This window comes from Loxodonta africana, chromosome 15 (genome assembly GCF_030014295.1).
Source record: "Loxodonta africana isolate mLoxAfr1 chromosome 15, mLoxAfr1.hap2, whole genome shotgun sequence".
NCBI lineage: Eukaryota > Metazoa > Chordata > Mammalia > Proboscidea > Elephantidae > Loxodonta > Loxodonta africana.
Window position 1 is genome coordinate 46,436,232 of NC_087356.1, and position 22,410 is coordinate 46,458,641.

At 52.5% G+C, this 22,410-nt stretch overlaps 1 protein-coding gene across 3 annotated transcripts in view; it reads right to left on the bottom strand.

Annotated features, from left to right (window-relative positions):
• Nucleotides 1–8,602: 8,602 nt before the first annotated feature.
• Nucleotides 8,603–22,410, bottom strand: part of PSD4 (pleckstrin and Sec7 domain containing 4) — a 33,956-nt gene continuing 20,148 nt past the window's right edge. For all 3 annotated transcript variants that reach the window (XM_023557017.2, XM_023557018.2, XM_023557016.2), the window contains 5 exons: nt 21,951–22,021; nt 21,675–21,838; nt 18,942–19,086; nt 18,571–18,714; nt 8,603–16,467 (listed from right to left, as the gene is read on the bottom strand). In XM_023557017.2, the coding sequence (XP_023412785.2) occupies nt 16,210–16,467; nt 18,571–18,714; nt 18,942–19,086; nt 21,675–21,838; nt 21,951–22,021 (782 nt within the window). In that variant the 3' untranslated portion in view covers nt 8,603–16,209. The remainder of the gene's footprint in view (nt 16,468–18,570; nt 18,715–18,941; nt 19,087–21,674; nt 21,839–21,950; nt 22,022–22,410) is intronic.

Consider the following 22,410-nt stretch of genomic DNA (forward strand, 5'->3'; position numbering starts at 1 on the left):
CAAGGGTGACTGCAAGGGCTCTGCCCCCAACAGGGTGCCTGGCCCACCCGGGGCTGCCTGGGGTCTGCTAGGACCCTCTCCATGTGAGACCCTGTTGACAGGAAGGGCAGGGGTCTGCAGCCTCAGTGCCCAGGTTAATGTTGACAAGGAGCAGTCGGGCAGACAACTGCCAGGGGCAGAGTCAGATGAAGAACTCCAAGGCTAAGAAGGGAGGTGGGAAGATGGGACCCTAGCTCCTTAGTCCTCCCAAAGGAGAGGCCAGGGGTGCTCACCAAGGATGGCGTGAGAAGAGCTGAGCCATGGGGGACCCTCCCATGAAGAAAACCTGTTCCCCATCTCTTCTGAGTGGAATCTGAGACAACATTTGCTTTTCAATAACAGGACTTCCCTCTAGCTATGAGCATGACAGCAGCAGGCTTCTGAGTCCCATTATATCTGAGGCTCTTCATGCTCCTGAACTTCTTGGTTCCAGAGCCCTAGGACAACCCGCCAACCTAGCTCTGTGGCCATAGTGAGGCCCCCCCCACCCATCCGCCACACACAGACACAGACACAGACACAGACACACACACACACACGCAACAGTTATTTAGAGATGCATGCTGTCCTGGGGAACCTGCAGAGCTAAAATTTACATTTGCAGCCAAAATCCTCCCTCCGCTGTGTGCTCCAGGCAAACTTGCTCCAACTCCCGAATGACAACATGGTTCAGAACTCACCTTTCCCTCTCTGAGGTGAGCTGGGCCCCCCAGGACTCTCTGCTCTGCTCTGCTCTGAGTGGGTGTTTGGGGAGTATGTGGCATGCCCCAAGCCCAGCAGTTACCTGTTCCCATCCTGATGTTTTGTCCATGGTCAAACCATGGGTCCTGCTTTGGAACTTGGAAAATACAGTCATTATGCATTGGGGGAGAGAGATAATTAAGGTGCAAAGGCATTGGGGTGGCATGGGAGAAGTTGAGGTGGCACACGGGGGCACTGTAGGGGAGGGTGTGTAAAGATAGGGAAGACACAGCAGGTAGGAGGGCTGCAGAGGCTGAGCTAGATGGGGACTGGGATGGGAAATACCCTTGGGTAGCGGAGTGTGAAGGGTCGGGGGGATGCTGTGCCTGACTCATTCCCAAGGCATCCAGGTCCACCCTCCCCTGCGTTGCACACTGGGGCCTCGTGGTCCTGTAACAATCCCTTTCACTGTGTAGAGAGACCTCTGTTAACGTTCCAGGCGGTCAGCTCTCCAGGGTCCATAACCCTCATCCCTTCTCCTCCAGCCCTCCTTGCTCTCCCAGCAGGTAGACAGCTGAGGGTGCAAGGAGCTCCCAGGAAGCCTGTGGACCAGACAGCCCCTGAAGGGCGAAAGGGTTCTTGGTGGGATGCAGAGCACTGGATTGGGAGGACCTGTCCTAAGGTTGACCGGAGCTGCTGAACCCTCTGGCCCTTACTGGATGCCCCTCCTCCTCCAAGTTCAGCCCCCAGGCTAGTTCTGATTCTTCCAGTTCCTCTGCCTTATCTCACTTCTCTAATATTCTATTGGAATATTTTTATGTGACTAAAACATGTATTTTCTGCCCACCATGTGCCAGGCACACACTCAGTGCTCCCAGCAACCCCAGGCAAGAGGAATTTGTGACCAGAGTCTGTAGATTAGAAAATACTAGGCCAAAGAACTTGAGGAACTCGCTAAACTTTCCCAAGCCCACCTGCCCTCCTCATCCTCTTGCCTCCTTCACACATCTACACACACCTTCTCTGTACATATAAACACCCAAACCAGCTGCCATCCACTCAGCTCTGACCCCCATTGACCCCATGTGTGTCAGGGTAAAACTGTACTCCATAGGGTTTTCAGAGGCTGATTTTTTTTTAAGTAGATTGCCAGGCCTTTCTTCTGAGGTGCCTCTGGGTGGAATGGAACCTCCAACCTTTAAGTTAGCAGCCAAGCACATTAGCCATTTGCACCACCGAGGGATTCCGCATAAAAACATCAGCCCTCTTAAGGCAGCTGATAATATCATTGACCTTTGGGAGTGGGCACAGGAGGAGGGGACAGAAAGTCTCACCTCATGCCCATGGTCAGTGGGTCCTGGGCAGAAGAAGGCCTGGGCAGAAGAAGGGAGCCCACCCGCTTTACCCACTAATAGCCCCGTGTCCTCCCTCCTCCACAGAATTTATAATAACACTTCACATAGGCCTAGTTTCTTTCTGTTTACAAAATCCGTTCACATCAATTTTTGTTTGTGATTCTGAACATTGGCCCCATTTTGCAGTTGGGGAAACTGAGACTTGACTTTTTCAGGTCACTCAGCTAGTTGGCAGTGAAGCTGGGACCACAGCCTGATCCCTAATCTGAGGCCTAATCTCAATGCAAACCTAAAGCCTCAGCTGTCTGCATGTGGCCAGGCTCCCATAGAGACCTCAAGGCATCCTTTGCTGTCTGAGGAGGGACAGGGGTTTCCTGTCAAACCAGGTACCAGCCACCACCGAGGGTGCTGCCACACACTTCGCACTCTGCCAGTCAGCCCTGTGTGTAAGGCCCCGGAGGTCAGCCTTCAGGCTGAGAAGGAAAGCTGGGGCAGGAACAGGGGGTGCCAGGCTGAGCCCCAGTTCTCCTTCAAGGTTGGCCCTGAGTGTCCCCGCAGGCTGCCCCTTGGCAGCCCCCTACTGACCTTGAGGGTCATAAAGTACTTCACTCTGCAGGGGAGCAGCCTGCCGCTCAGCCTCAGTTCCTGTGCCCCTTCCTGACAGCCAGCGGCACCTGGCTGTGTTCCGTGAAAGAGCTCGGCCTGCAGAAGCCACCTCCTCTCCCTTCCGAACCTCCTTCTCCTTCCTTCTTCCTTCCGTTGAGCCTCCTGCAGTGATTCCTTTCCCCATCATTTGAGAGACCTTTGTGTCTCTCAGGCCGTGGCCCCCTGAAAGATAATTCGAAGGTCCCAGGAAGGGCTCCTGTGAAGGTAGCCTCTGCAATTTAGAAACCACCAACTAGGGAAAACTTCCTCTCCCAGTTTCCACCTCCCTGTCTTTTTGGCTTCTCATTCTTCTTACTTTCTTCTTCTTCTGGCTCTGTGGGGGCTCGGGGACACAGACAGGGGAGGTTACTATCTCCAGTCCCTGCAGCACCCTTCACTCACAAACACACACCACCACCATCAACCACTGCACACTGCTGAGCCCCTATCCATTCGTAGAACGGAACCAGGGCGCCTAGCTTCCTGGAAGAAAGAAGCTAGAGGAGGCAGCCCGGACCCATCTTGGCCTTGCTTCTCTCCTCTTCTCCTGGACAACACCCTGCTCTTGAGAAGCAGCAAAGGCCAAGCCCCAGCTGTGGGAGGCTGCCACCACCCTGGAGATTGGTGGTGAGGAACTCAGACCTCAATGGAGCCGGGAAGCGGGGCTCTGAGTTGGGGAGAGGGGGAGCTGGGCCCAGCTTTCCCGCGCCTGTGCCCAGTGGCAGCAGGCCAGGCTGCGGTGCGAAGTGCTGCCTGAGGCTCTCCCAGGGAAATGTGATTTCCCCTTGAGTGAAGCAGACTGTGCAGTGTGGAAATTGGCTCTTTTCTGAGCAAGCGAAGGCTGTTGCTGCAGAGCCAGGCGGGCTTGGCCTGCAGGAGGCTGCGCTGGCCCCTGGAGTGAGCCGGGAGCAGCCATGTGCTGAGAACTCATTAGGGATAAATCAAACTAGTAACAGCATGAAACCAGCACCCTCCCCCCACCCCCCCACCCTCCCCCACTCTTCTGAGGACCCCCACCTTCCCCTCCTTCTTCATCCTTTCCCTCACCATCAGACACCCTCCTGCCTTCTCTCCAGTCAAGGATGCCTCTCCCCCAGCCAAGGGCCCCCCTCCATGTGATGCTGAGACTGGCACACACCTGCACACAGCCACACACATGCCTGCCCACTGCCTCCTGCTTAACTCCAGGAACCACCCTTGAACAGGAGACATTTTCATGTACAAATAAATCTTTTTTTGTTTGTTTTATGTTTGTTTGCTTTTTTTTAGGGGTGGGGTCATTGGCAGCAAGCTTCACCGAGGGTTCCAGGCCTTGCTAGGAGCACAGGCTGGGAACTCAGCTGTCTTTCCATCACCATCACACCAGTCTTTTCACCCCTGCCCTTGCCTTCTGGGTGGGGACCCATAGTGGGGCCCCGTGCCCCGGGCATCTGCTTCTACACATGTAATTCCTGGGGTAAGAGGTTACCATGGCCTAATCTGCCCACACACCCGCCGGGAAACTCAACTGCAGCAGAAAAGAAATCTTCAGTAAAATGGATAAGTTTAGCCTGAATGGAGCCTCGTCTCCCCACCAAAGGAAAAAAGAAAGAAAAGGGAAAGAAAGAAGGGGCAAGTCCTGGTGAAAATGTCTCTTGGCAGCTATGAAGGTTATGGAGTGTGTTACCTGTAAAAACTATAGCCTTTTTCTCCTACAGCCAGCCTCTTTCCTGATGATGGGGAAAGGACCTGCTCTCCCTGTTATCCCCCGCACTGAATTTGTGGGTGCTGTTAGAAGCTGTGGATCCTCGTCATAATAACGCGGCTCCTGGTCAGTCTTCCCATCCCTGCAGTCAGCTCAATCCTCCTGGGAAAGAATCACCCAGGAATGTTGCTAAAATGGCCCAGGAAGAGCTGTAGTATGGGGTTGTGGCCTCACCTGTCACCACTCACTGGTGACCCCAGGAGACTTCTCAGTTTCCTCATCTATAAAATGCATGGCTTGGGCCAGAATGATCTCCAGCTCCAACATTCTGACTCGATACTTACCTGGGTCAGTGAAAAGCATTCAGGGCCTCATCTGACTGATTCAGGTATGAGGCCCTCTGTCTCCCAAATTCCCCAGGTAATTTTCCATCAGGCAACCACAGTATTTCCATATTTGGAATCTGGTTTCTGTTTGGGGTAGGGGTGGGGTGGCTTCTGGTGCCGCACCCCACCCAGGTGGGTTGTTTAAGTCCTGATTCAGTTCACTGAGCTAAAGCCGGGCTTCTAAAGGGTTCCACAGCAGGGCAGAAACCACAGGGGTGCTAATTAGCCACAATTAATATAGATTGGAAGGAGCCCTGGTGGCGCAAAGGGTAAGCCCTCAGCTGCTAACCAGAAGATCAGAGGTTCAAACTCACCCAGTGGCTCCAAGGGAGAAACACCTGGTGATCTGCTGCCATAAAGATTACAACCTAGGAGACCCTATGGTACAGTTCTACTCTATCCTGTAGGGTCGCAATGAGTCGGAATTGATTCAACAGCACCTAACAAGAGTGTAGGCTGGGGAATGAGGATTTTGCTTTGGTGTTTATGTTAATTCATTGATTCATTCAATCAAGAGTCTTTCATGAGGCATCTACTATGTGCAAATACCTTTGCTAAGTACGTAGAAGAAAACAAGATCACCTGATAGAACCCTCATCATCCCTCCCCACACCCCCCCAAACCCAGACTTGAAATGAGACTTGTACACAAGCATAGAGCAAGGTGGAAAAGCCATGAAGACCATAGAAGAGATGCATATAAAGTGCTGCTGGGTTTCAGATAATATTTATTAAGTCCTGGATGCCCATCCCAGGCCTTTTTGCACCATCCCTACCTCCCCTACCATCCCTGACTCCTCTACCATCCCCATCTCCTCTACCATCCCCATCTCCCCTACCATCCCCATCTCCTCTACCATCTCTGTCTCCTCCATTCCTATCTCCCCCTACCATCCCTGTCTCCTCTACCATCCCTATCTCCCCTATCATCCCTATCTCCCCTATCATCCCTGTCTCCTCTACCATCCCTATCTCCTCTACCATCCCTATCTCCTCCACCATTTCTATCTCCCCTACCATCCCCATCTCCCCTACCATCCCCATCTCCCCTACCATCTCCATCTCCCCTACCATCCCTATCTCCTCCACCATCCCCATCTCCCCTACCATCCCCATCTCCCCTACCATCCCCATCTCCCCTACCATCTCCGTCTCCCCTACCATCCCTATCTCCTCCACCATTTCTATCTCCCCTACCATCCCCATCTCCCCTACCATCCCCATCTCCCCTACCATCCCCGTCTCCTCTACCATCCCCATCTCCCCTACCATCCCCATCTTCTCTACCATCCCCATCTCCTCTACCATCCCTATCTCCTCCACCATTTCTATCTCCCCTACCATCCCCATCTCCTCTACCATCCCCATCTCCCCTACCATCCCCATCTTCTCTACCATCCCCATCTCCTCTACCATCCCTATCTCCTCCACCATTCGTATCTCCCCTACCAGCCCCGTCTCCCCTACCATCCCCGTCTCCCCTACCATCCCCATCTCCCCTACCATCCCCGTCTCCCCTACCATCCCCGTCTCCCCTACCATCTCCGTCTCCCCTACCATCCCTATCTCCTCCACCATTTCTATCTCCCCTACCATCCCCATCTCCCCTACCATCCCCATCTCCCCTACCATCCCCGTCTCCCCTACCATCCCCGTCTCCCCTACCATCCCCATCTCCCCTACCATCTCTGTCTCCCTACCATCCCTATCTGCTCCACCATTTCTATCTCCCCTACCATCCCCATCTCCCCTACCATCCCCATCTCCCCTACCATCCCCATCTCCCCTACCATCCCCATCTTCTCTACCATCCCCATCTCCTCTACCATCCCTATCTCCTCCACCATTCCTATCTCCCCTACCATCCCCATCTCCCCTACCATCCCCATCTCCCCTACCATCCCCATCTCCCCTACCATCCCCATCTTCTCTACCATCCCCATCTCCTCTACCATCCCTATCTCCTCCACCATTCCTATCTCCCCTACCATCCCCATCTCCCCTACCATCCCCATCTCCCCTACCATCCCCATCTCCCCTACCATCTCCGTCTCCCCTACCATCCCTATCTCCTCCCCCATTTCTATCTCCCCTACCATCCCCATCTCCCCTACCATCTCCGTCTCCCCTACCATCCCTATCTCCTCCACCATTTCTATCTCCCCTACCATCCCCATCTCCCCTACCATCCCCAACTCCCCTACCATCCCCATCTCCCCTACCATCCCCATCTCCCCTACCATCCCCATCTCCCCTACCATCCCCATCTCCCCTACCATCCCCAACTCCTCTACCATCCCTGCCTCATCTGCCATCCCTACCTTTTCTACCATCCCTGTCGCCTCTACCACCCCTATCTTCTCTACCGCCCCATATCTGGGTGGGTTTGGACACCAACTGCTAAACCGATTGCCATCAAGTCAACTCTGACTCATGGCAACCTCGTGTGTGTCAGACTAGAATTGTGCCCCATGAGGTTTTCAATGGCCAATTTTTTTGACAGTACATGGTCAGGGCTTTCTTAGGAGGCACCTCTGGGTAGATTCAAACTTCCAACTTTTTAGTTAGCAGCTGAACATGTTAACCATTTGTACCACCCAATATGCAGGCCCAAAAGTCTGACCACCCTTCCTGGAAAAGGGCTGCTCTCCTGTGCTTCTGGGCCTCAGAGAGGGATAAGGAGGGCTCTAGACTAGGATCTAGACAAAATGTAAGTGTTCTTTCCCAAACACTTTCTCAACTCATACTCTCTGGCCCCCAACCCTTCCAGAAAGGAAGATGAACCAGAAGGCCTCGCTCTTAGTTCCTAGAGCTGGGTGGGGAAGGGGCAGGTGGGTGCCCAGGGCCTAAAACACAGACCAAATACTGCTCTTCCCTGCACAGTCTTGGCTGGTCCCCCTCCTTCCCATCTCAGTACCTCCCTCACCCAAGCTGGCCCACAGGAGCTAGAAGGAGTAGTAGGGGAAAGGCACTCAGTGGAGATGGTGGAAAAATGACAGGCCAAGAAAGGGGAGCGGAGAGAGGGTGTGAAGGTGGGGGCATCACTTGGCTGTGAGTTCCAGGACTCTTAGTTTCCTCTTCCCCACACAGCTGTGGCTTTGAGATGTGACAGTGATACAGGCTTTGGGGGCAGGCCTCACCTCCATGGTCCCCTTCTTTCCCCATACATAGTTCCTCAGATCTCTACTTGATGGGTGGAGCCAGGGGCCTTTAGGGGCTGAAAAACAATATATGTGAGGGGGGTGCAGTCCCCAAATGCCCTAAGGAGAGGGAGGGAGGAAGAGCTGGAGGAAGAAGAAGGCAGAGGTGCCTTCTCCCGGCAGCAGTCCAGGGGGCTGTGTAGGGGTGGGCCCCGGCCAGGGCTCCAAGGCCCATCTGAGCATGTCCCCTACTAAGGAGGAGCAGAGGCGGGGGATGGGAGGGCGGGGAGGTGAATAAATAATAGGAAATAAAACTTCATGAAGCAGAAAATAAAAGGCAGATTATACAGATGTGGCAATTTGAAGGATCATTGCCTCTGTCCTCTTTTTAACTGCTGCATCTGGAGTTTTGAAGCTGCTATCCTCTCCCTCCCTCTCCAGGTCTCCGCCTGGCTGGAGGCCCCCACGGGGCCAAGGCACGCGTGGGGACAGCACCTCCAAATCCAGGCTGGTAGCATTTCTAGCATCATGCACTGCTGCCCTGCCTTGGGCCAGCTTGCGGGGCTGGGGCAGTGGGTGTAAGGGTGGTCTGGGCGTTGCAGGGTGGGGCTGAGCGAGGCGTGAGAATGCTGAATCTGTGCGAGGAAGGCAGCATTTGCCAGAGTGCATGTGTGTGGGTAAGAATGAGTGTGGGTGAGAATGAGTGTGGGTGAGAATGAGGCTGGCACGTGGAGTGTGTGGACAGGGCCTGGAGAGGGAGGTGAGCCTAGGGATGGTCAGGAATGTGGGATAATTTTCGTCAGACATGAGGAAGGTTACTCATTGCATAAGGGGGTTTGGAGGAGGGATAGCTGGAGAAAAAAAACAAAAGCCAAACCCACTGCCATCGAGTTGATTCTGACTCACAGCGACCCTATAGGACAGAGTAGAACTGCCCCATAGAGTTTCCAAGGAGCACCTGGTGGATTTGAACTGCCAGCCTCTTGGTTAGCAGCCATAGCACTTAACCACTACGCCACCAGGGTTTCTGATAGCTGGAGAGTGAGACCTAAACCTTTGTGTCTTAGTTCACGCAGCTTCTTTCTCCTCTTCATCAAAGTTCATGTGTTAAGCCTCTGTTTGACACTGTGCCAGGCACTGTATAAACAGACATGGTCCCTGCCCTTAAGGAATTTCCAACCTAAGACACACACACACACTGACCCTGTGTTTATTTTATTTTAAATATTAATGTATTCCCCACCTTGTTCCAGAGAGAATTTAAGACCGTTCACAGGAAATGCATGTAATAAATTAGTGAAACACAAGTAAAAAAGCATCAGGGCAACCACAGAAAATAGCCAATGGGCGCTCTAGTGGGCCTGAGAGCCTCCAAGTAGAGCTGGAAACTGGCTTTGAGTATCTCAGTGGCCAAGTGAGAAGTCTATCATGGTCACTTGCAGGATTCTCATTATTCACAGGCAGACCACAAACTATTCTCAGGAGAAGCAACGCTGTTCCCAGCACTTGGATCTAAAGGAAATTACTCCCCTCCGCCTTGACAAAGGTGACTAAGAGGGTACGGTGCCTGCAAAGACACTGCAGTAAATTTAGGAGTAGCTTGCCCAAGGCCGTTCTGAGCAGCGCCCAGCGGGGAGAGCTGAAGCAGTCACTCCAGACCCCAAGGCAGTGAGAGTGCTGAAATGCAGAATTATCTTCAACAGAGAAAGACTCCGTACCCTTGAAACCTTCCTTCAGCCCTGGGACTTCTTTCAGCCTTGGACCACAGATTAGCACACGGACGTGCCCGGGGTCCCAGAGGAAATACTGGCAGCTGAAGTCAAGGATCCCAGCTGGGTCTGGCCCAGGGTCAGGGCAGTGAATGTATATACGTAGAGGAGGGGGCAGGACTGTTCAGCAAACCCTGAACGAAGGAGCCTCTTCTCCCAACCCCAGGTGTGTCATGAGACAGATGGGGGCAAAGAGATCCGAAAACCAGAAGTATCTTCCCTGATACCAAGGTGAGACAAAAGCCCATCTGGCTGAAGTCTCCTTACATACACTGGTGTGTGAGCTTGCAAAGCAATGGGTGAACATCCACAGAATTATTAGTAGAAATAGGGGAGTGAGGAGGGGACCAGCTTGAGGGCGGTAACGTTAAGTCCAGTCCTTACGTGTGTATAATGAGTAACATCTCCGTGGTGCTTTCTGGAAGGTTTATTGAGGGATCACATCCCTTAGGCAGTTAGAGCTCAGGTCTGTAATTCACAACAGAGATTGGGGCTGAAGATTTAGATTTGGGGACTGTTTTCTTAGAAGCTATCCTGGAGGCTCTGCAGCTACCTCAAAGAGATCTCTGAGGCTAAATCTTACGGGAAGGCTGAGTTTAGGGATGTGGGGAGCAAGAGGAGGTAGCAGAAAAAGAGCATCCTAGAAAGTATGGGAACCAGGAGAAAAGTGGAGCCCTGAAAGCAGAGTGAATAGAGTTTCAAAACTTGCATTCTTTCAACTCTAGGTGTCAGTCCTACACAGGCCCTGGGGAAACAACAGAAAACATCCCTGCTTCCCCGCCTTTGTGAAGCTTATGATCTACTGAGAGCAAACAAAGAAGTAAAGAAAGTAACAAATGTAAAAAGTTACAGATTTTGCTGTGATAGAAATAAAATGGGGTGAGGAGGCATTACTCAGGGAAGGCTTCTTGGAGGAGGTGTCATTTGGAAATTAGTTGGTTTACCCTTTCCCTGTCTTAGTAGTCCTTGAAATTTCTCAGCATTTGGTTGCTGCTCCCAGGCTCTGGGTGGTATTATCTCTACTATGCCATCTCTCCAAAGGCAGGCTCTCATTACCTTAGGCACTGGCCCTGGTGATAGGTTCAGGCATGGCCAAGGCAGGCCACCCAAGGAGATTCAGGACTCTGGACAAGAGTTTGAAACTTACAGGAAGCAGATATCTGTCTTCTAGGTTTGTGCCAGGAAAAGGGAGTCTCAGGAGCTACTAGTGCCATCTTGGTACCATCAGGGTTGCTCCAGCTCCTAAGCCTGGGAGACACAGCCCAGGAAGGCAAGAGAGAAATGGAATCTTGGCTCTGCGTGGAGCCCTAGAGTAAGCCTCACCGAACCTGGACGTGGGCTGTTCGGTTATTGAAGCCGTCAATTTCGTTTCCTGCTAAAGCTCATTTGAGCTAAGATTTGTTACTTGCAACTTCCAGGCAGACTTTCAGAAAGCCAAGTGCAGGGGCCTAGCATCAAAGCAGGACTGGCGTGCTTGAGGGCAGAACCTGAGCTGGAACCCAGAAAAGCAGGGGGAGGATGCCTGAGGTAAGGCCACATTAATAGCTAACTCACCAGGTTTTCCTTCTGTGCCGGGCATTGTTCTCAGATGTTTACATGCATAATTTCACTTAATCTTCACAAGGTCCCTGTGAGGTAAGTACTGTTATTATCCCCATTTTATAGATAAGCAAACTGAAGCACAGGAAGTTAAGTAACTGGCCCAAGGTCAAATAGTTAGAAAAGGACATTGGCCAAGCAGGGCCTGGTTGTCAATGTCAGGTCCTGTTGGGCTTGGTGAGCACCAGGGATTTGATGCAGGGTTGGGGCAGGCTGTGGTCCCAGCAGGGCCAAAGGTCACTGAGAGGTAAAGGGGAGTGAAGGCTGAGAAAAGACATTGGATTTAGTAACTGAGGGGCATTGGTGCCCCTGGGGGTGGCATTTCAGGAAGGGGTGGCTGGAAGCCAGGTGTGAATGAGAGCCGGGTGAGGAAGAGAAACAGTGGGCAAAGACCACACATCCTGTGAGTTTATCACAGAGAAGGACACAGGTCTTAGCTACAGGAAGCAACAGGAAGTAGGCTTTTAGTTTTCTCTTTCCTCATGGTGATGATACCTGAAGGTGTGTGTGAGGCAAGATAATAGAGAGGGTAGAGAAGAGGCCTAGATGTGTCCCCTGAGGGGCAGAGGTCCACAAAGGCAGGAGAAGAGGGGATGGTCTGGGGGCACAGGGGAAGGGTTGATCCCAGGCTACAGAGAAGGGAAGTGGAACAGGACAGGCAAAGGTGTGAGCCACTGTCAGATGAGGATGGGACACGGCATCAAGAAAAGCTGGGGACAAATGAGGTGACAGAGGAACAGTGGTGAGGAGTTCTCCAGACAGTGTGGCTCTGCGGCCATTCAGCAAACCCATAAACACATGTGGGCATGCGCGTCGGGTGGGGCTGGAGGCCAGGGGAGGAGGGAGAGGCCGGCCCGATCTCCAGGCTTCCACGTTGCCTTAGGGCTCTCCCAAGGTTCCAGGTCATAGTTCTTCTTCCCTCTTTCCTTTGTATCTTTTATTTTGAAATAAGTTTGTTGTTGCTAGCTGCCATTGAGTTGGTCCCCGGTTCATGGAGACCACATCTGATCCATAAGGTTTTCATTGGCTGATTTTCTGAAGTGAATCACCAGGCTTTTCTTCCTAGTTTGTCTTAGTCTGGAAGCCCCCCTGAAATCTGTTCATCATAGCAAGTCTCCACTGACAGGTGGTGGCTGCACGTGACGTACATTGGCCAGGAATGGAACCCCGGAAGGTGAGAATTTTCCCACTGAACCACCGCTGCCCCCCAAATAAGTTTTGACTTACAAATTGTACGAATAGTACAGTGTTTCCAGGCCATATTCTGACCCTTCCCATTGGCCTGCCTCACTCAAGTCATTCCACCTTCATGAAGCAAAACTCAGGCTGTCTCCCAAGTCGTGAGCCTGTCACTCCTCAGCTTGACAGCCACACTGTACATTCACAAAAAGCCACACTCGTGGTCAGCTAAATAAGATTCTTGGCCTTGCATTCAAGGCCCTTTATAATCCGACACCAGCCCACCCTTCCAGCCATGTTTCCCCTCCCCCCTTCCCCCACCCTCAGCCCAGCTCCTTTCAAGCCCCTACAACATGCCACTTGCTATTTCCATCCCCAGAAGACTCCGAGTTCCCAAAGGAAAGGCCCCAGGCCCCAGGCCTTAGTGATTTCTCAGATCTTCTGTGGTGTCTGACAAACAGCAGACAGGACAGCCATTAGCAGAAAGCTGGAACAAGCAGGACCATGAGAGCCGGGAAGAGGTCTATCAGGGCTATCACGCTGGCCACAGCAGGCCCAGGGCCCTGGGGGCTGAGCTCCCCTAGGATGGAAGACATTGAAGATAAACTTCAACCACCCTCACTGAGCTGAGCTCATCACCAAGAGCCTTTGCCTATCCCCTCCTCCTCCAAAGAGCTGGAACAACTCACCACACAGCTGGGAAAACAGGGTGGGGTGGGGGCAAGAAAGTGACGTAGGTCTGTGTTGGTTTGATCTGTCCTATACCCTGGGGGTTGGGGCTGGGTGATCACTTAGCTTTTACTTTCTTGGGTCACCTGAAGCCATCCTGTGGGGAGCTCTGTGCTAACCCTATAAGGTTCCAAAAACTTCTTTCTTCCTCTTCACCTGTAGAAAGATATCAGAGTCCCAACCTTTCGTCTGAGAAAGACTTCCCCAGATGGTGAGAATCCTGGCCTGGCCACTGTGGGCTTAGGGAGTGAAGGTCCTGGTTCTGGTGATGACCAAAAAAAAAAAAAACACATTTCCATAAAGTCGTTTCCAACTCATAATGACTCTATAGCACAGAGTAGAATTGGCCCACCTGGTTTCCGAGGAGCACCTGGCAGATTTGAACTGCCGACCTTTTTCAACTGCTCTTAACCACGACACCACCAGGGTTTCCCTGGTGATCACACAGGGACACAAAGACTAACTTCCTGTCCTTCCAATGAGCCCAGCTCTGCAGCTGGAGACCCTCCCTGCTGGCAGCTAGGAAGATGCAAGGCCTCCCCCAAGTGGCCACATGCCATAACTGCAGCTCAGGAACCCAATCTCCACCTTGGAAGACCCTCCAGACAAAGGGCAAGGGTCCTGGGCAACACTGATTGGTGAGGCCAGGCAGCCACCATCACCCTGGCTCTGAAGGTTTCATGTGCCCAGGTGAAAGGGGAGGTGCCCTTTCTACAAGACAAAGGAGCATCAAAGCGTCTCTCTCTCTCTCTCTCTCACACACACACACACGCACATACACATATATGCAAGCAAACCTCCACCTTTTATTCCGGTTTCAGAAATAAGGATACATGTTCAGTGAGGTTAAGTAACCCACTCAAGACCATTTCTCTTCTAAGCATCCGTCCTGGCCAAACCACACGCTTCTGTTGCTAAGTTTTCACCTCAGTAAGATGAGATAATTGGACTCCACCGTAACTCTCACTCCCACTACATCAGAGCTGCCCCAGGAGCTTCAAAAATAGACATCTGTCCCTGACCCAGACCTACTGAATGAGAATCCTGGGAGTGGGGTGGGAATGTATTTGCAGCCTGCTTCCCCTGCGTGATAAAGTGCATTTCTAGACTGACAGCTGGGAGCCAGTGGGCAAGACCGCCTTTTCCTAATTCATTTTGGAATCCCCCAGCACTGGCCCACCAAAAGTGCTGCATATATTTGTGAAATGAGTGAATGAATCAGCAAGTGAATGAATGGATGAATAAAGGATGCTGACATCTCCTCCAGCTTTGACAGTCTATGAATATGTGAGTCCTGCGTACACACACACACCGGTGCACAAGCAGACACCCATACGCACACAGGGGCAAAGAAGAAAACAGCCTACCACACTCCAGATGGACCTGATCACCCAGAACTGCCCGGCCCTCCCCTCCTCACACTCTTGCACACACCTCTTCCTTGTCACCCTGTATTTATTGTGCACCCATTGGGTGCATGGCCCAGCCAGAGACCCTGCATGGCCCCAGGGGCCGATCCCTAGCTGAGGGACTGGTAACAAGCATCAGAAAGGAGGAGCTGGCCAGCAGGAAGCCTGGAGAGGCAGGGTGTCAGCCAGCAGGTGGCCGACAGGCAGCAGAGAGGCCCCCTCTTGGCGGACAGCCTGGTCGCACACTTGGCTGAACAGAGACAATGGTGGCTGCTCCCTTCAGCCCAGCCTCCTTCCCACAGCAGAGCCTCCAGTCCTTGAATCTCCGGAACCTCTCCCGCCCACCCCCCCGCCCCGAGAATAGGCCCAGCTGGGAGACAGCCAGAGGGCAGTGCTCTGGGATTTCTCAGGGGAGGGCAGCTAAGCCCTCTGTGAGCTGGTGAGGGGTGGTATGAGCTGGCCAGAAGGAGACAAAGACATGGGGAACAGAAGGAAGTCTAGTGCCCACAGGATTGGGGCTTTTAGGGATGTGGGGTGTGGCAAGTGGGGCATGGAGGAGTCTTCTCAGACCTGCTGAACCACAGGGATATCCCAGGCCTGACCAGGGCCTCACCTGGTCTCCCAGGCCTCCACCCCATCCCTCACAAATCTCAGCTGTGGCTCCAGCCTGGGAGGACACCCCCTCCCCCCAACTGTTACTGCTTTTACCACTCTCCCTAGGGGTATGAACCTGGAGAACCTCTTTCTCTGCTCTGAGGAAACAAAGGCCCCTTGTTCCCAGGGCCCCAGGGCTCTCCACAGAGCTCTAGAAGCCCCCCACTCCTTCCGCCCCTCACTCACAGCCCCCAGCTCTGCTCTATTGATCAGCAATTGGGCACGTGAGGCTGGGGCCTCTCTCATCTGCCTGGGTTCATGGATGATTGTAGGGGAAGAAGAGCTGAAGGAGACAAAGACACGGGCCCCACGGTCAGCCTCCCAGAGCCTTGGAGCTTGCTGAAGTCCCTGCTCCTGCCCACAAGGCAGCCCTTTTGGCGGGCAGGCTCTAGCAAGATGGGCTGGTTGATGTCTACTGGGAGTCCTCTCTCCTGGGCCTCCCCCAGCAGGCACCTCGTCCCTGAGGCAACACCGTCCTCGGGGCTGCTGCTCTCCTGTTTTGACTTCCCAGGGGTCTCTGAGGCAGCTATGATCTCCCAGGAGCCCGGGGACCCACCTGTGCTCTGATTCCCAAACAAGGGCTGAGCTCCTCACCAGGCCTGGGAAATGGACAGCTCTGGACTCTGCCTAAGGAAGGGAAGCTGGAGGGTGAGATGGGAAGACCTCAGGAAGTGGAGCCAAGTCCTCAGCCTCCCTCAGGAGTGACCAGGGCCTGGGGCAGCTGAAAAGCTCCACGGGGGACAGGGTCCAGCAGTATTGGGAAAGCGCCAGCGAGTGAGGGATGAGGACCACAGGGAAATGATGGGTTGTCCTTCCACAGGGAACCTGAGGACATGGGTCCCCTCCTAGCTGGGAAGGAGCTCATCGAAATAGGGCTCCTCCAGGTTTCACCTCAGGTCTACCCCAGAGCAAGGGCCAGTATCTGAGAGGTGGTGGGAGCTTCACAGCTGATTGCGGTTCCGTTTGGGGATGATCTTTCGGTAGGTTCTGCGCTCTGAGATGTTACGCTTCACCTTGGCCGTGGTGGGGGCCTCATCCTGGTGCAGGGAGGGGCTCGAGTGGGACTTCTTCAGGCTGGGCTTGGCCTCCCAGGTGCCTCCAGCTTCCCTCCCCAGCTGCTCCTCCCACAGGTCCAAGTCCTCAGCAGGGCAGCGTAGACGGGCCACCAGCAGCTGCACATACGTCTCATAGCGGGTTTTCTGCAACACACAGGCCCACTCCCTTAGCACCCACCTGCCTCTAGGCAGGGAGGCAGCTGGCATCGTGAGGGTCAGCTCACATCTGCAGAGGGCCTGGACCAACAGCTTATGTCTCCAGGGCGCCTGAACAACCAGACTTTACAGAGCACAATGGTAACCTATTACAATACTGTAGTTATCTGTCTAGTATTATTATAACAGATATCAGCTCAGCCCTGTTCCAATCACCAACAGCTTGTAGTGCTGTAACTAACATCTCTATGACATGCTGTATCTCCAAGACACTAAAAGGTCTGCAGCCCACTGTACCTACGGTCTATGCAGCACTAGACATAAATAGTTCTCAGCTGTACTGGACCCTAATTGAGTCTGAATAAACCAAAACCAAACCCACTGCTATTGAGTCAATTCCAACTCATAGAGACCCTATAGGACAGAGTAGAACTGCCTCTGCAGAGTTTCCAATGAGTGGCCGAATGCTTATCCACTGCGCCACGAGGGTTCCAGTCTGAAGAATATTTCATAATTGGCATCTGTAGCAGGTGATGCTAACTGCCCTGGTCTAACACTCCTACAGCCTCTGGGCAGGGCTTTGGTAACAGTAACCAGCAGCCTTAGGGGACAGTCCCCAGTTTGCAAAGTGCTCTCCCACCCTTCATCCCACTGGATACTCATCACGGCCCTGTAAGGCTGGCCAGGCATGAACCACTGCCTCAGTTTTATGAAGATGGAAGATGAGGCATAGGGAGCATCACAGCTGGTCAGTGGCAGGGAAAGACCGGATTCTGAGGGCTGATCCAGGTCCCTTTGGCCATACCTCAAGGCCTCTGGGAAGTGGTGTGCTCACAACCATGTATTCAACCAAATACCCCAAGGACTACACAAGGAGCTTTAACAAAGGCCAGGAAATGGAGGGAGAAGGGCCACATGAAGGCCAGTGGGCAGAGCCAGGAATGGATGCTGACAGCCCCTTCCGTGGTCTCTGCCCCTGGTGGCCTCTGATCTCCTCTGTCCTCACACTGCAGTGCACCCACCCCTCCTGCCCAACAGGATGCCCAAGACCCCTGAAGAGAGCACTCAGTCACAGAGTCGCTGAATGCACGCTGAGGTGACGCCAAAACAGAATTCACGTGTGTTTTTAGAAGGTAGGAGGTAAACCCTGCTGGCACCTATCACAGAGATGCCAAGATCATAAGATGGTCATTGCTTAGTTAGCATCATACTGAGGCACATACATAATTGGAGTAGCGTGTAATTTATCAGGCGTGGAAGGGAGTAGTGGCTGAGCGTGTGCATATTCAATTCCTGCTCCTCTACCCTCTGTGTGACCTTGGACAAGCTGTGTAACCTCTCTGTGCCTCAATTTTCTCCTCTGTAATATGAGGATAATTGTACCTAGCCAAGTTGTGTGATAATTAAAGAAGACAGTCCATGCAATGTGCCTAGGTAGTTGTTGGGTGCCGCTGAGTCGACTTTGGCCTCCTAACCACCCATGTGACAGAGGTGAACCGCCCCATAGGGTGTCCTAGGCTGTAATAGTACAGGAGCAGATACTCAGGTCCTTCTCTCGCAGTGCAGCTGGCTGGTTTGCCAATCTTTCAGTTAGCAGCCAAACAGTGCTGACCATTGAGCCTATACTACTTATAATTAGAATTTAGAATGTGATTGTTCTGTTATTTAGACGGTAACTACATGAAGGGGAATAATCAGATCAAATACAATTTTTGTCTTTCAATTTAGGATCAGTGAAAAGCTGAACTCTTAGGAGAAAATAAATAACTTGCCCCCTCTGTTTCCAAACACACAGCTGCCTTAGGCCTCCAGGACAAAATGTGAGAGGTTGCATGCACACGGGCACACACACCTACGCACACGCCTGCACACGTGCGCCCATGTGTGTGCACACGCACGTACGCACGCAGACAGCTCACACAGGCCCAAGTGAAGCGCCTCCACGCGCCCCGCGCGTCCGCAGAGGGGAGTGAAGGCTGCAAGAACCGGCGCAGCCACTAGAGGGCGGGAGAGGGTCCAGCCGAGAGGCCGGGAGGCTCAGCCGCAGAGCCAGGAGAGGGCCCAGGGGAGCGGCGAGACTCAGGCGCTCACCTCGTACTCCAGATATTCCTTCCGCAAGCGGTAGTCTTCCAGCTCGCGGCTGCGACCCCGCCGCTCGGGTAAGTTTCTCTGCAGATCCAGGAGGTCATCGGAGGCAGCGTCCAGGCAGTTCTCGTGGGATCGATGTTGCTCTTCCTGGGAGCAGAGGCGGTGGGGACATGTGCCAAGGGTCAGTGTAGCCAGGCAGCCCCCCTCTCCCTGCCGGTTCCCGGGCCCAGCTCTGCAAACCACCTCCCCTTTATTTCCTCGCCCCGTCCATCCCGAGCCCAGATGTGCAAGTCCCCCGTAACCCTCCCCGCCCCACCCATTCCCTGGCCCCGGTGTGCAAACCCCCCCACCCCCGACCCCTTCCGGTGTTGTACCAGGGAGCTCTGTGCCGGGCCCACCGGGAGAATGGGCCGCACGAATCTGCGCTGGGAGCCCACGGCTGCGGGGAAGGGCGGTGCTGAGTGCATGGCGGCAGCCAGATTGATGCGAGCGATCCACGAACTCATCTCCTTGGCAGTGCTGTGGCAGAGGGCGCCGTGGGTCCCCAGGGCCACAGAGTTGGTCCTGTCACCTGCCCCTCCTCCACTCCCCAACCTCCTGTGGACTGCAGAGCCATCCAGGCCCTCAGGACACAGGCCAGCTCAGACCCTCTAAAAACCAGAAGTTCTACCACAGGCAGGGTGGTTCACCTCAGCGGGTTTCTCTTATCTGTCAATGAGGAATTTTGCCGGAAGGCAATACATTTTATATTAAGTGCCCAAAACAATCCATTATTAGTGGCTTCCTCTATTCAGAATGGTGAGGCAGGTTGGTCCATTGGCAAAGTCTGCCAAGGGCAGAGGAGAGGAACAGGGGGCATGTATCTTCATATCTGCTATCCCTACAGCCTCCTCAAGGAGTCCCTGGGTGGTGCAAATGGTTAACACGCTCAGCAGCTAACCAAAAAGTTGGAGGTTCGAGTCCACGTACAGACACCTCAGAAGAAAGACCTGGAGATCTTTTTCTGAAAAATCAGCCATGAAAAACCCTATAGAACACAGTTCTACTCTGACACGTATGGGGTTGCCATGAGTCAGTCATTCTACCACTCGTCTGTCAGTTTGTTGTACTGTGATGGCTTGCCTGTTGCTGTGATGCTAGAAGCTATGCCATCAGTATTTCAAATCCCCGCAGGGTCACCCATGGTGGACAAGCTTCAGCGGAGTTTCCAGACTAAGATTGACTGGGATGAAGGACCTGGTGGTTTACTTCTGATAAAACCGGCCTTATGAATAGCAGCGGAACACTGTCTGACACAGTACCAGACAATGAGTCCCCCAGCTTGGAAGACACTCAGAATATGACTGGGGAAGAGCTGCCTCCTCAAAGTAGAGTTGATCTTAATGACGTGGATGGAGCAAAGCTTTTGAGACCTTCACTTGCTGATGTGGCATGACTCAAAATGAGAAGAAACCGCTGCAAACATCCATTAGTGACTGGAGTGTAGAATGTACAAAGAATGAATCTAGGAAAATTGAAAGTCACCAAAAATGAAATGGAGCACATAAAGATGGATATCCTAAGCACTGGGGAGCTGAAATAGACTGGTATTGGCCATTTTGAATCAGAAAATCATATGGTCTCCCATGCCTGGAATGAAAAATTGAAGAGTAGTGGCTTCACATTCATGATCAGGGAGAATATTTCAAGATCTAGCCTGAAGTACAATGCTACAAGGAAGGCCAGAGCCCTGGTGGCAAAGTGGGTAAGAGCTCAGGCTGCTAACCGAAAGGCTGGCAGTTCGAATCCACCAGCTGCTCCTTGGAAACCCTACGGGGCAATTCTACTCTGTCCTATAGAGTTACTATGAGTCGGAATCGCCTTGATGGCAAACAACAACAACAAGGAAGACCAGTTAATACGACTATTATTCAAATTTAAGCACCAACCACTAATGCCAAAGATGAAGAAATTGAAGAGTTTTACCAACTTGCACAATCTGAAATTGATCAAACATGCAATCAGGATGCATTGATAATTACTGGTGATTAGAATGTAGAAGTTGGACACAAGGAAGGCTCAGTAGTTGGAAAATAATGGCCTTGGTAACAGAAATGATGCCGGAGACTGCGTGATAGAATTTTGCAAGACCAACAACCTATTCATTGGAAATACCTTTTTTCAATAACATAAACAGCAAATATACACAAGGATGTCATCAGATAGAATACACAGGAATCAGATCGACTACATCTATTGGAAACCCTGGTAGTGTAGTGGTTAGGAGTTCAGCTGTTAACCAAAAGGTCAGCAGTTTGAATCCACCAGGTGCCCCTTGGAAACCCTATGGGGCAGTTCTGCTCTGTCCTACAGGTTTACTATGAGTCAGAATCAACTCGACAGCAATGGGGTATGGGTATGAAAAGAGATGATGGAGAAGCTTGATATCATCAGAATAAGACCAGGGGTTGACTGCAGAACAGTCAACAATTGCTCATATACGAGTTCAAGTTGAAGCTGGAGAAAATTAAAACGAGACCATGGAGAACCAAAATACAGCCTTGAGTATATCCCACCTGAATTTGAAGAACATCTCAAAAATAGATTTGACACACTAAACACTAATGACCAAAGCCCAGACAAGTTGTGGGATGACATCAAGGACATCATACATAAAGAAAGCAACAGGTCATTGAAAAGGCGGGAAAGAAAGAAAAAACTAAAATGAATTTAAGAAGAGACTCTGAAACTTGCTATTGAACATAGAATACCTAAATTGAATGGAAGAAATGATGAAGTAAAAGAGCTGAACAGAAGATTTCAAAGGGTGGCTTGAGAAGACAAAGTATAACGAGCACTGTCTAGTTCTGTTGTACATAGGGTTGCAATGAGTTGGAACTGACTCGATGGCACCAAACAACAGCAACATGAATCAGCATCGACTCTACCCAACTGGTATTAGGGCTTCTTCTAGCTGCAGCATTCTAAGGTATTCTTGGTAAGGATGGCAGCTCTCACTATGGCCAGAGCCAGCAGACACAAAGGTGTGAGCTGGGAGTCAGAGGAGAGGAAGGCTAAGTGGGCAGGGAGGGTCTGAGCCCTTGCTGCTTGTCTCCCCAGGGACTTACGGTGCCTGGAAGAGGTAGAGGCGCCAATCAGCGGTACGCAGCTGGAAGACGTGTGGCTTCTTGGTGTAATGGGTGGCAGGGGTCGCCAGCGAGTGATGCACCCCCACAGGCTCGTCCACCATCTGCCCCACCAAACTCTCCCCCTCAGGACAGTGGTCCTCTCCCTGCCACAGGGCACAGAGGCTCAGAGGAGGTTATCAGGTGCCCACCCTCCCAACAGTTGGCCCTTCCCTGTTCCCCACTCTCCCCCATTATGGGTGTCCACTCCCTTCCTACCTTCAGGAAATAGAGTACCATCCCTCGCAGTAAGGTGTGGAACATCTTCCAGCCGCGCTTGCCCCAAGGTGCTGCTCCGGGAGCAGAAGACAAAGCTAACTGGCCATACCCCCATTCAAACACAGTGACACACACTCAGACAAACACATGGGCAAACACGGTCCCCGAGTCCTCACCTTCCAACACCACCTCCAGTCCCTCACCAGGATGCACCCTATCCACATGCAATCACAGATACATGTACCTACATGGGCTCATACAATCACACACGTACACAGACTCTCCACATACAGGCAATCGCGCTTGTACAAACGCGGATATTCGTACAGACCACCCCCTCCCCAAACACGCACCCAGAACCCCACACGCAAACACACACCCACAAGCACAGTTCCTCCGTTGTGTGCCCATCCAGAGGGGTTTCTTGAGGGGAGCCATGCATCCCTGTGCACCCTACTCT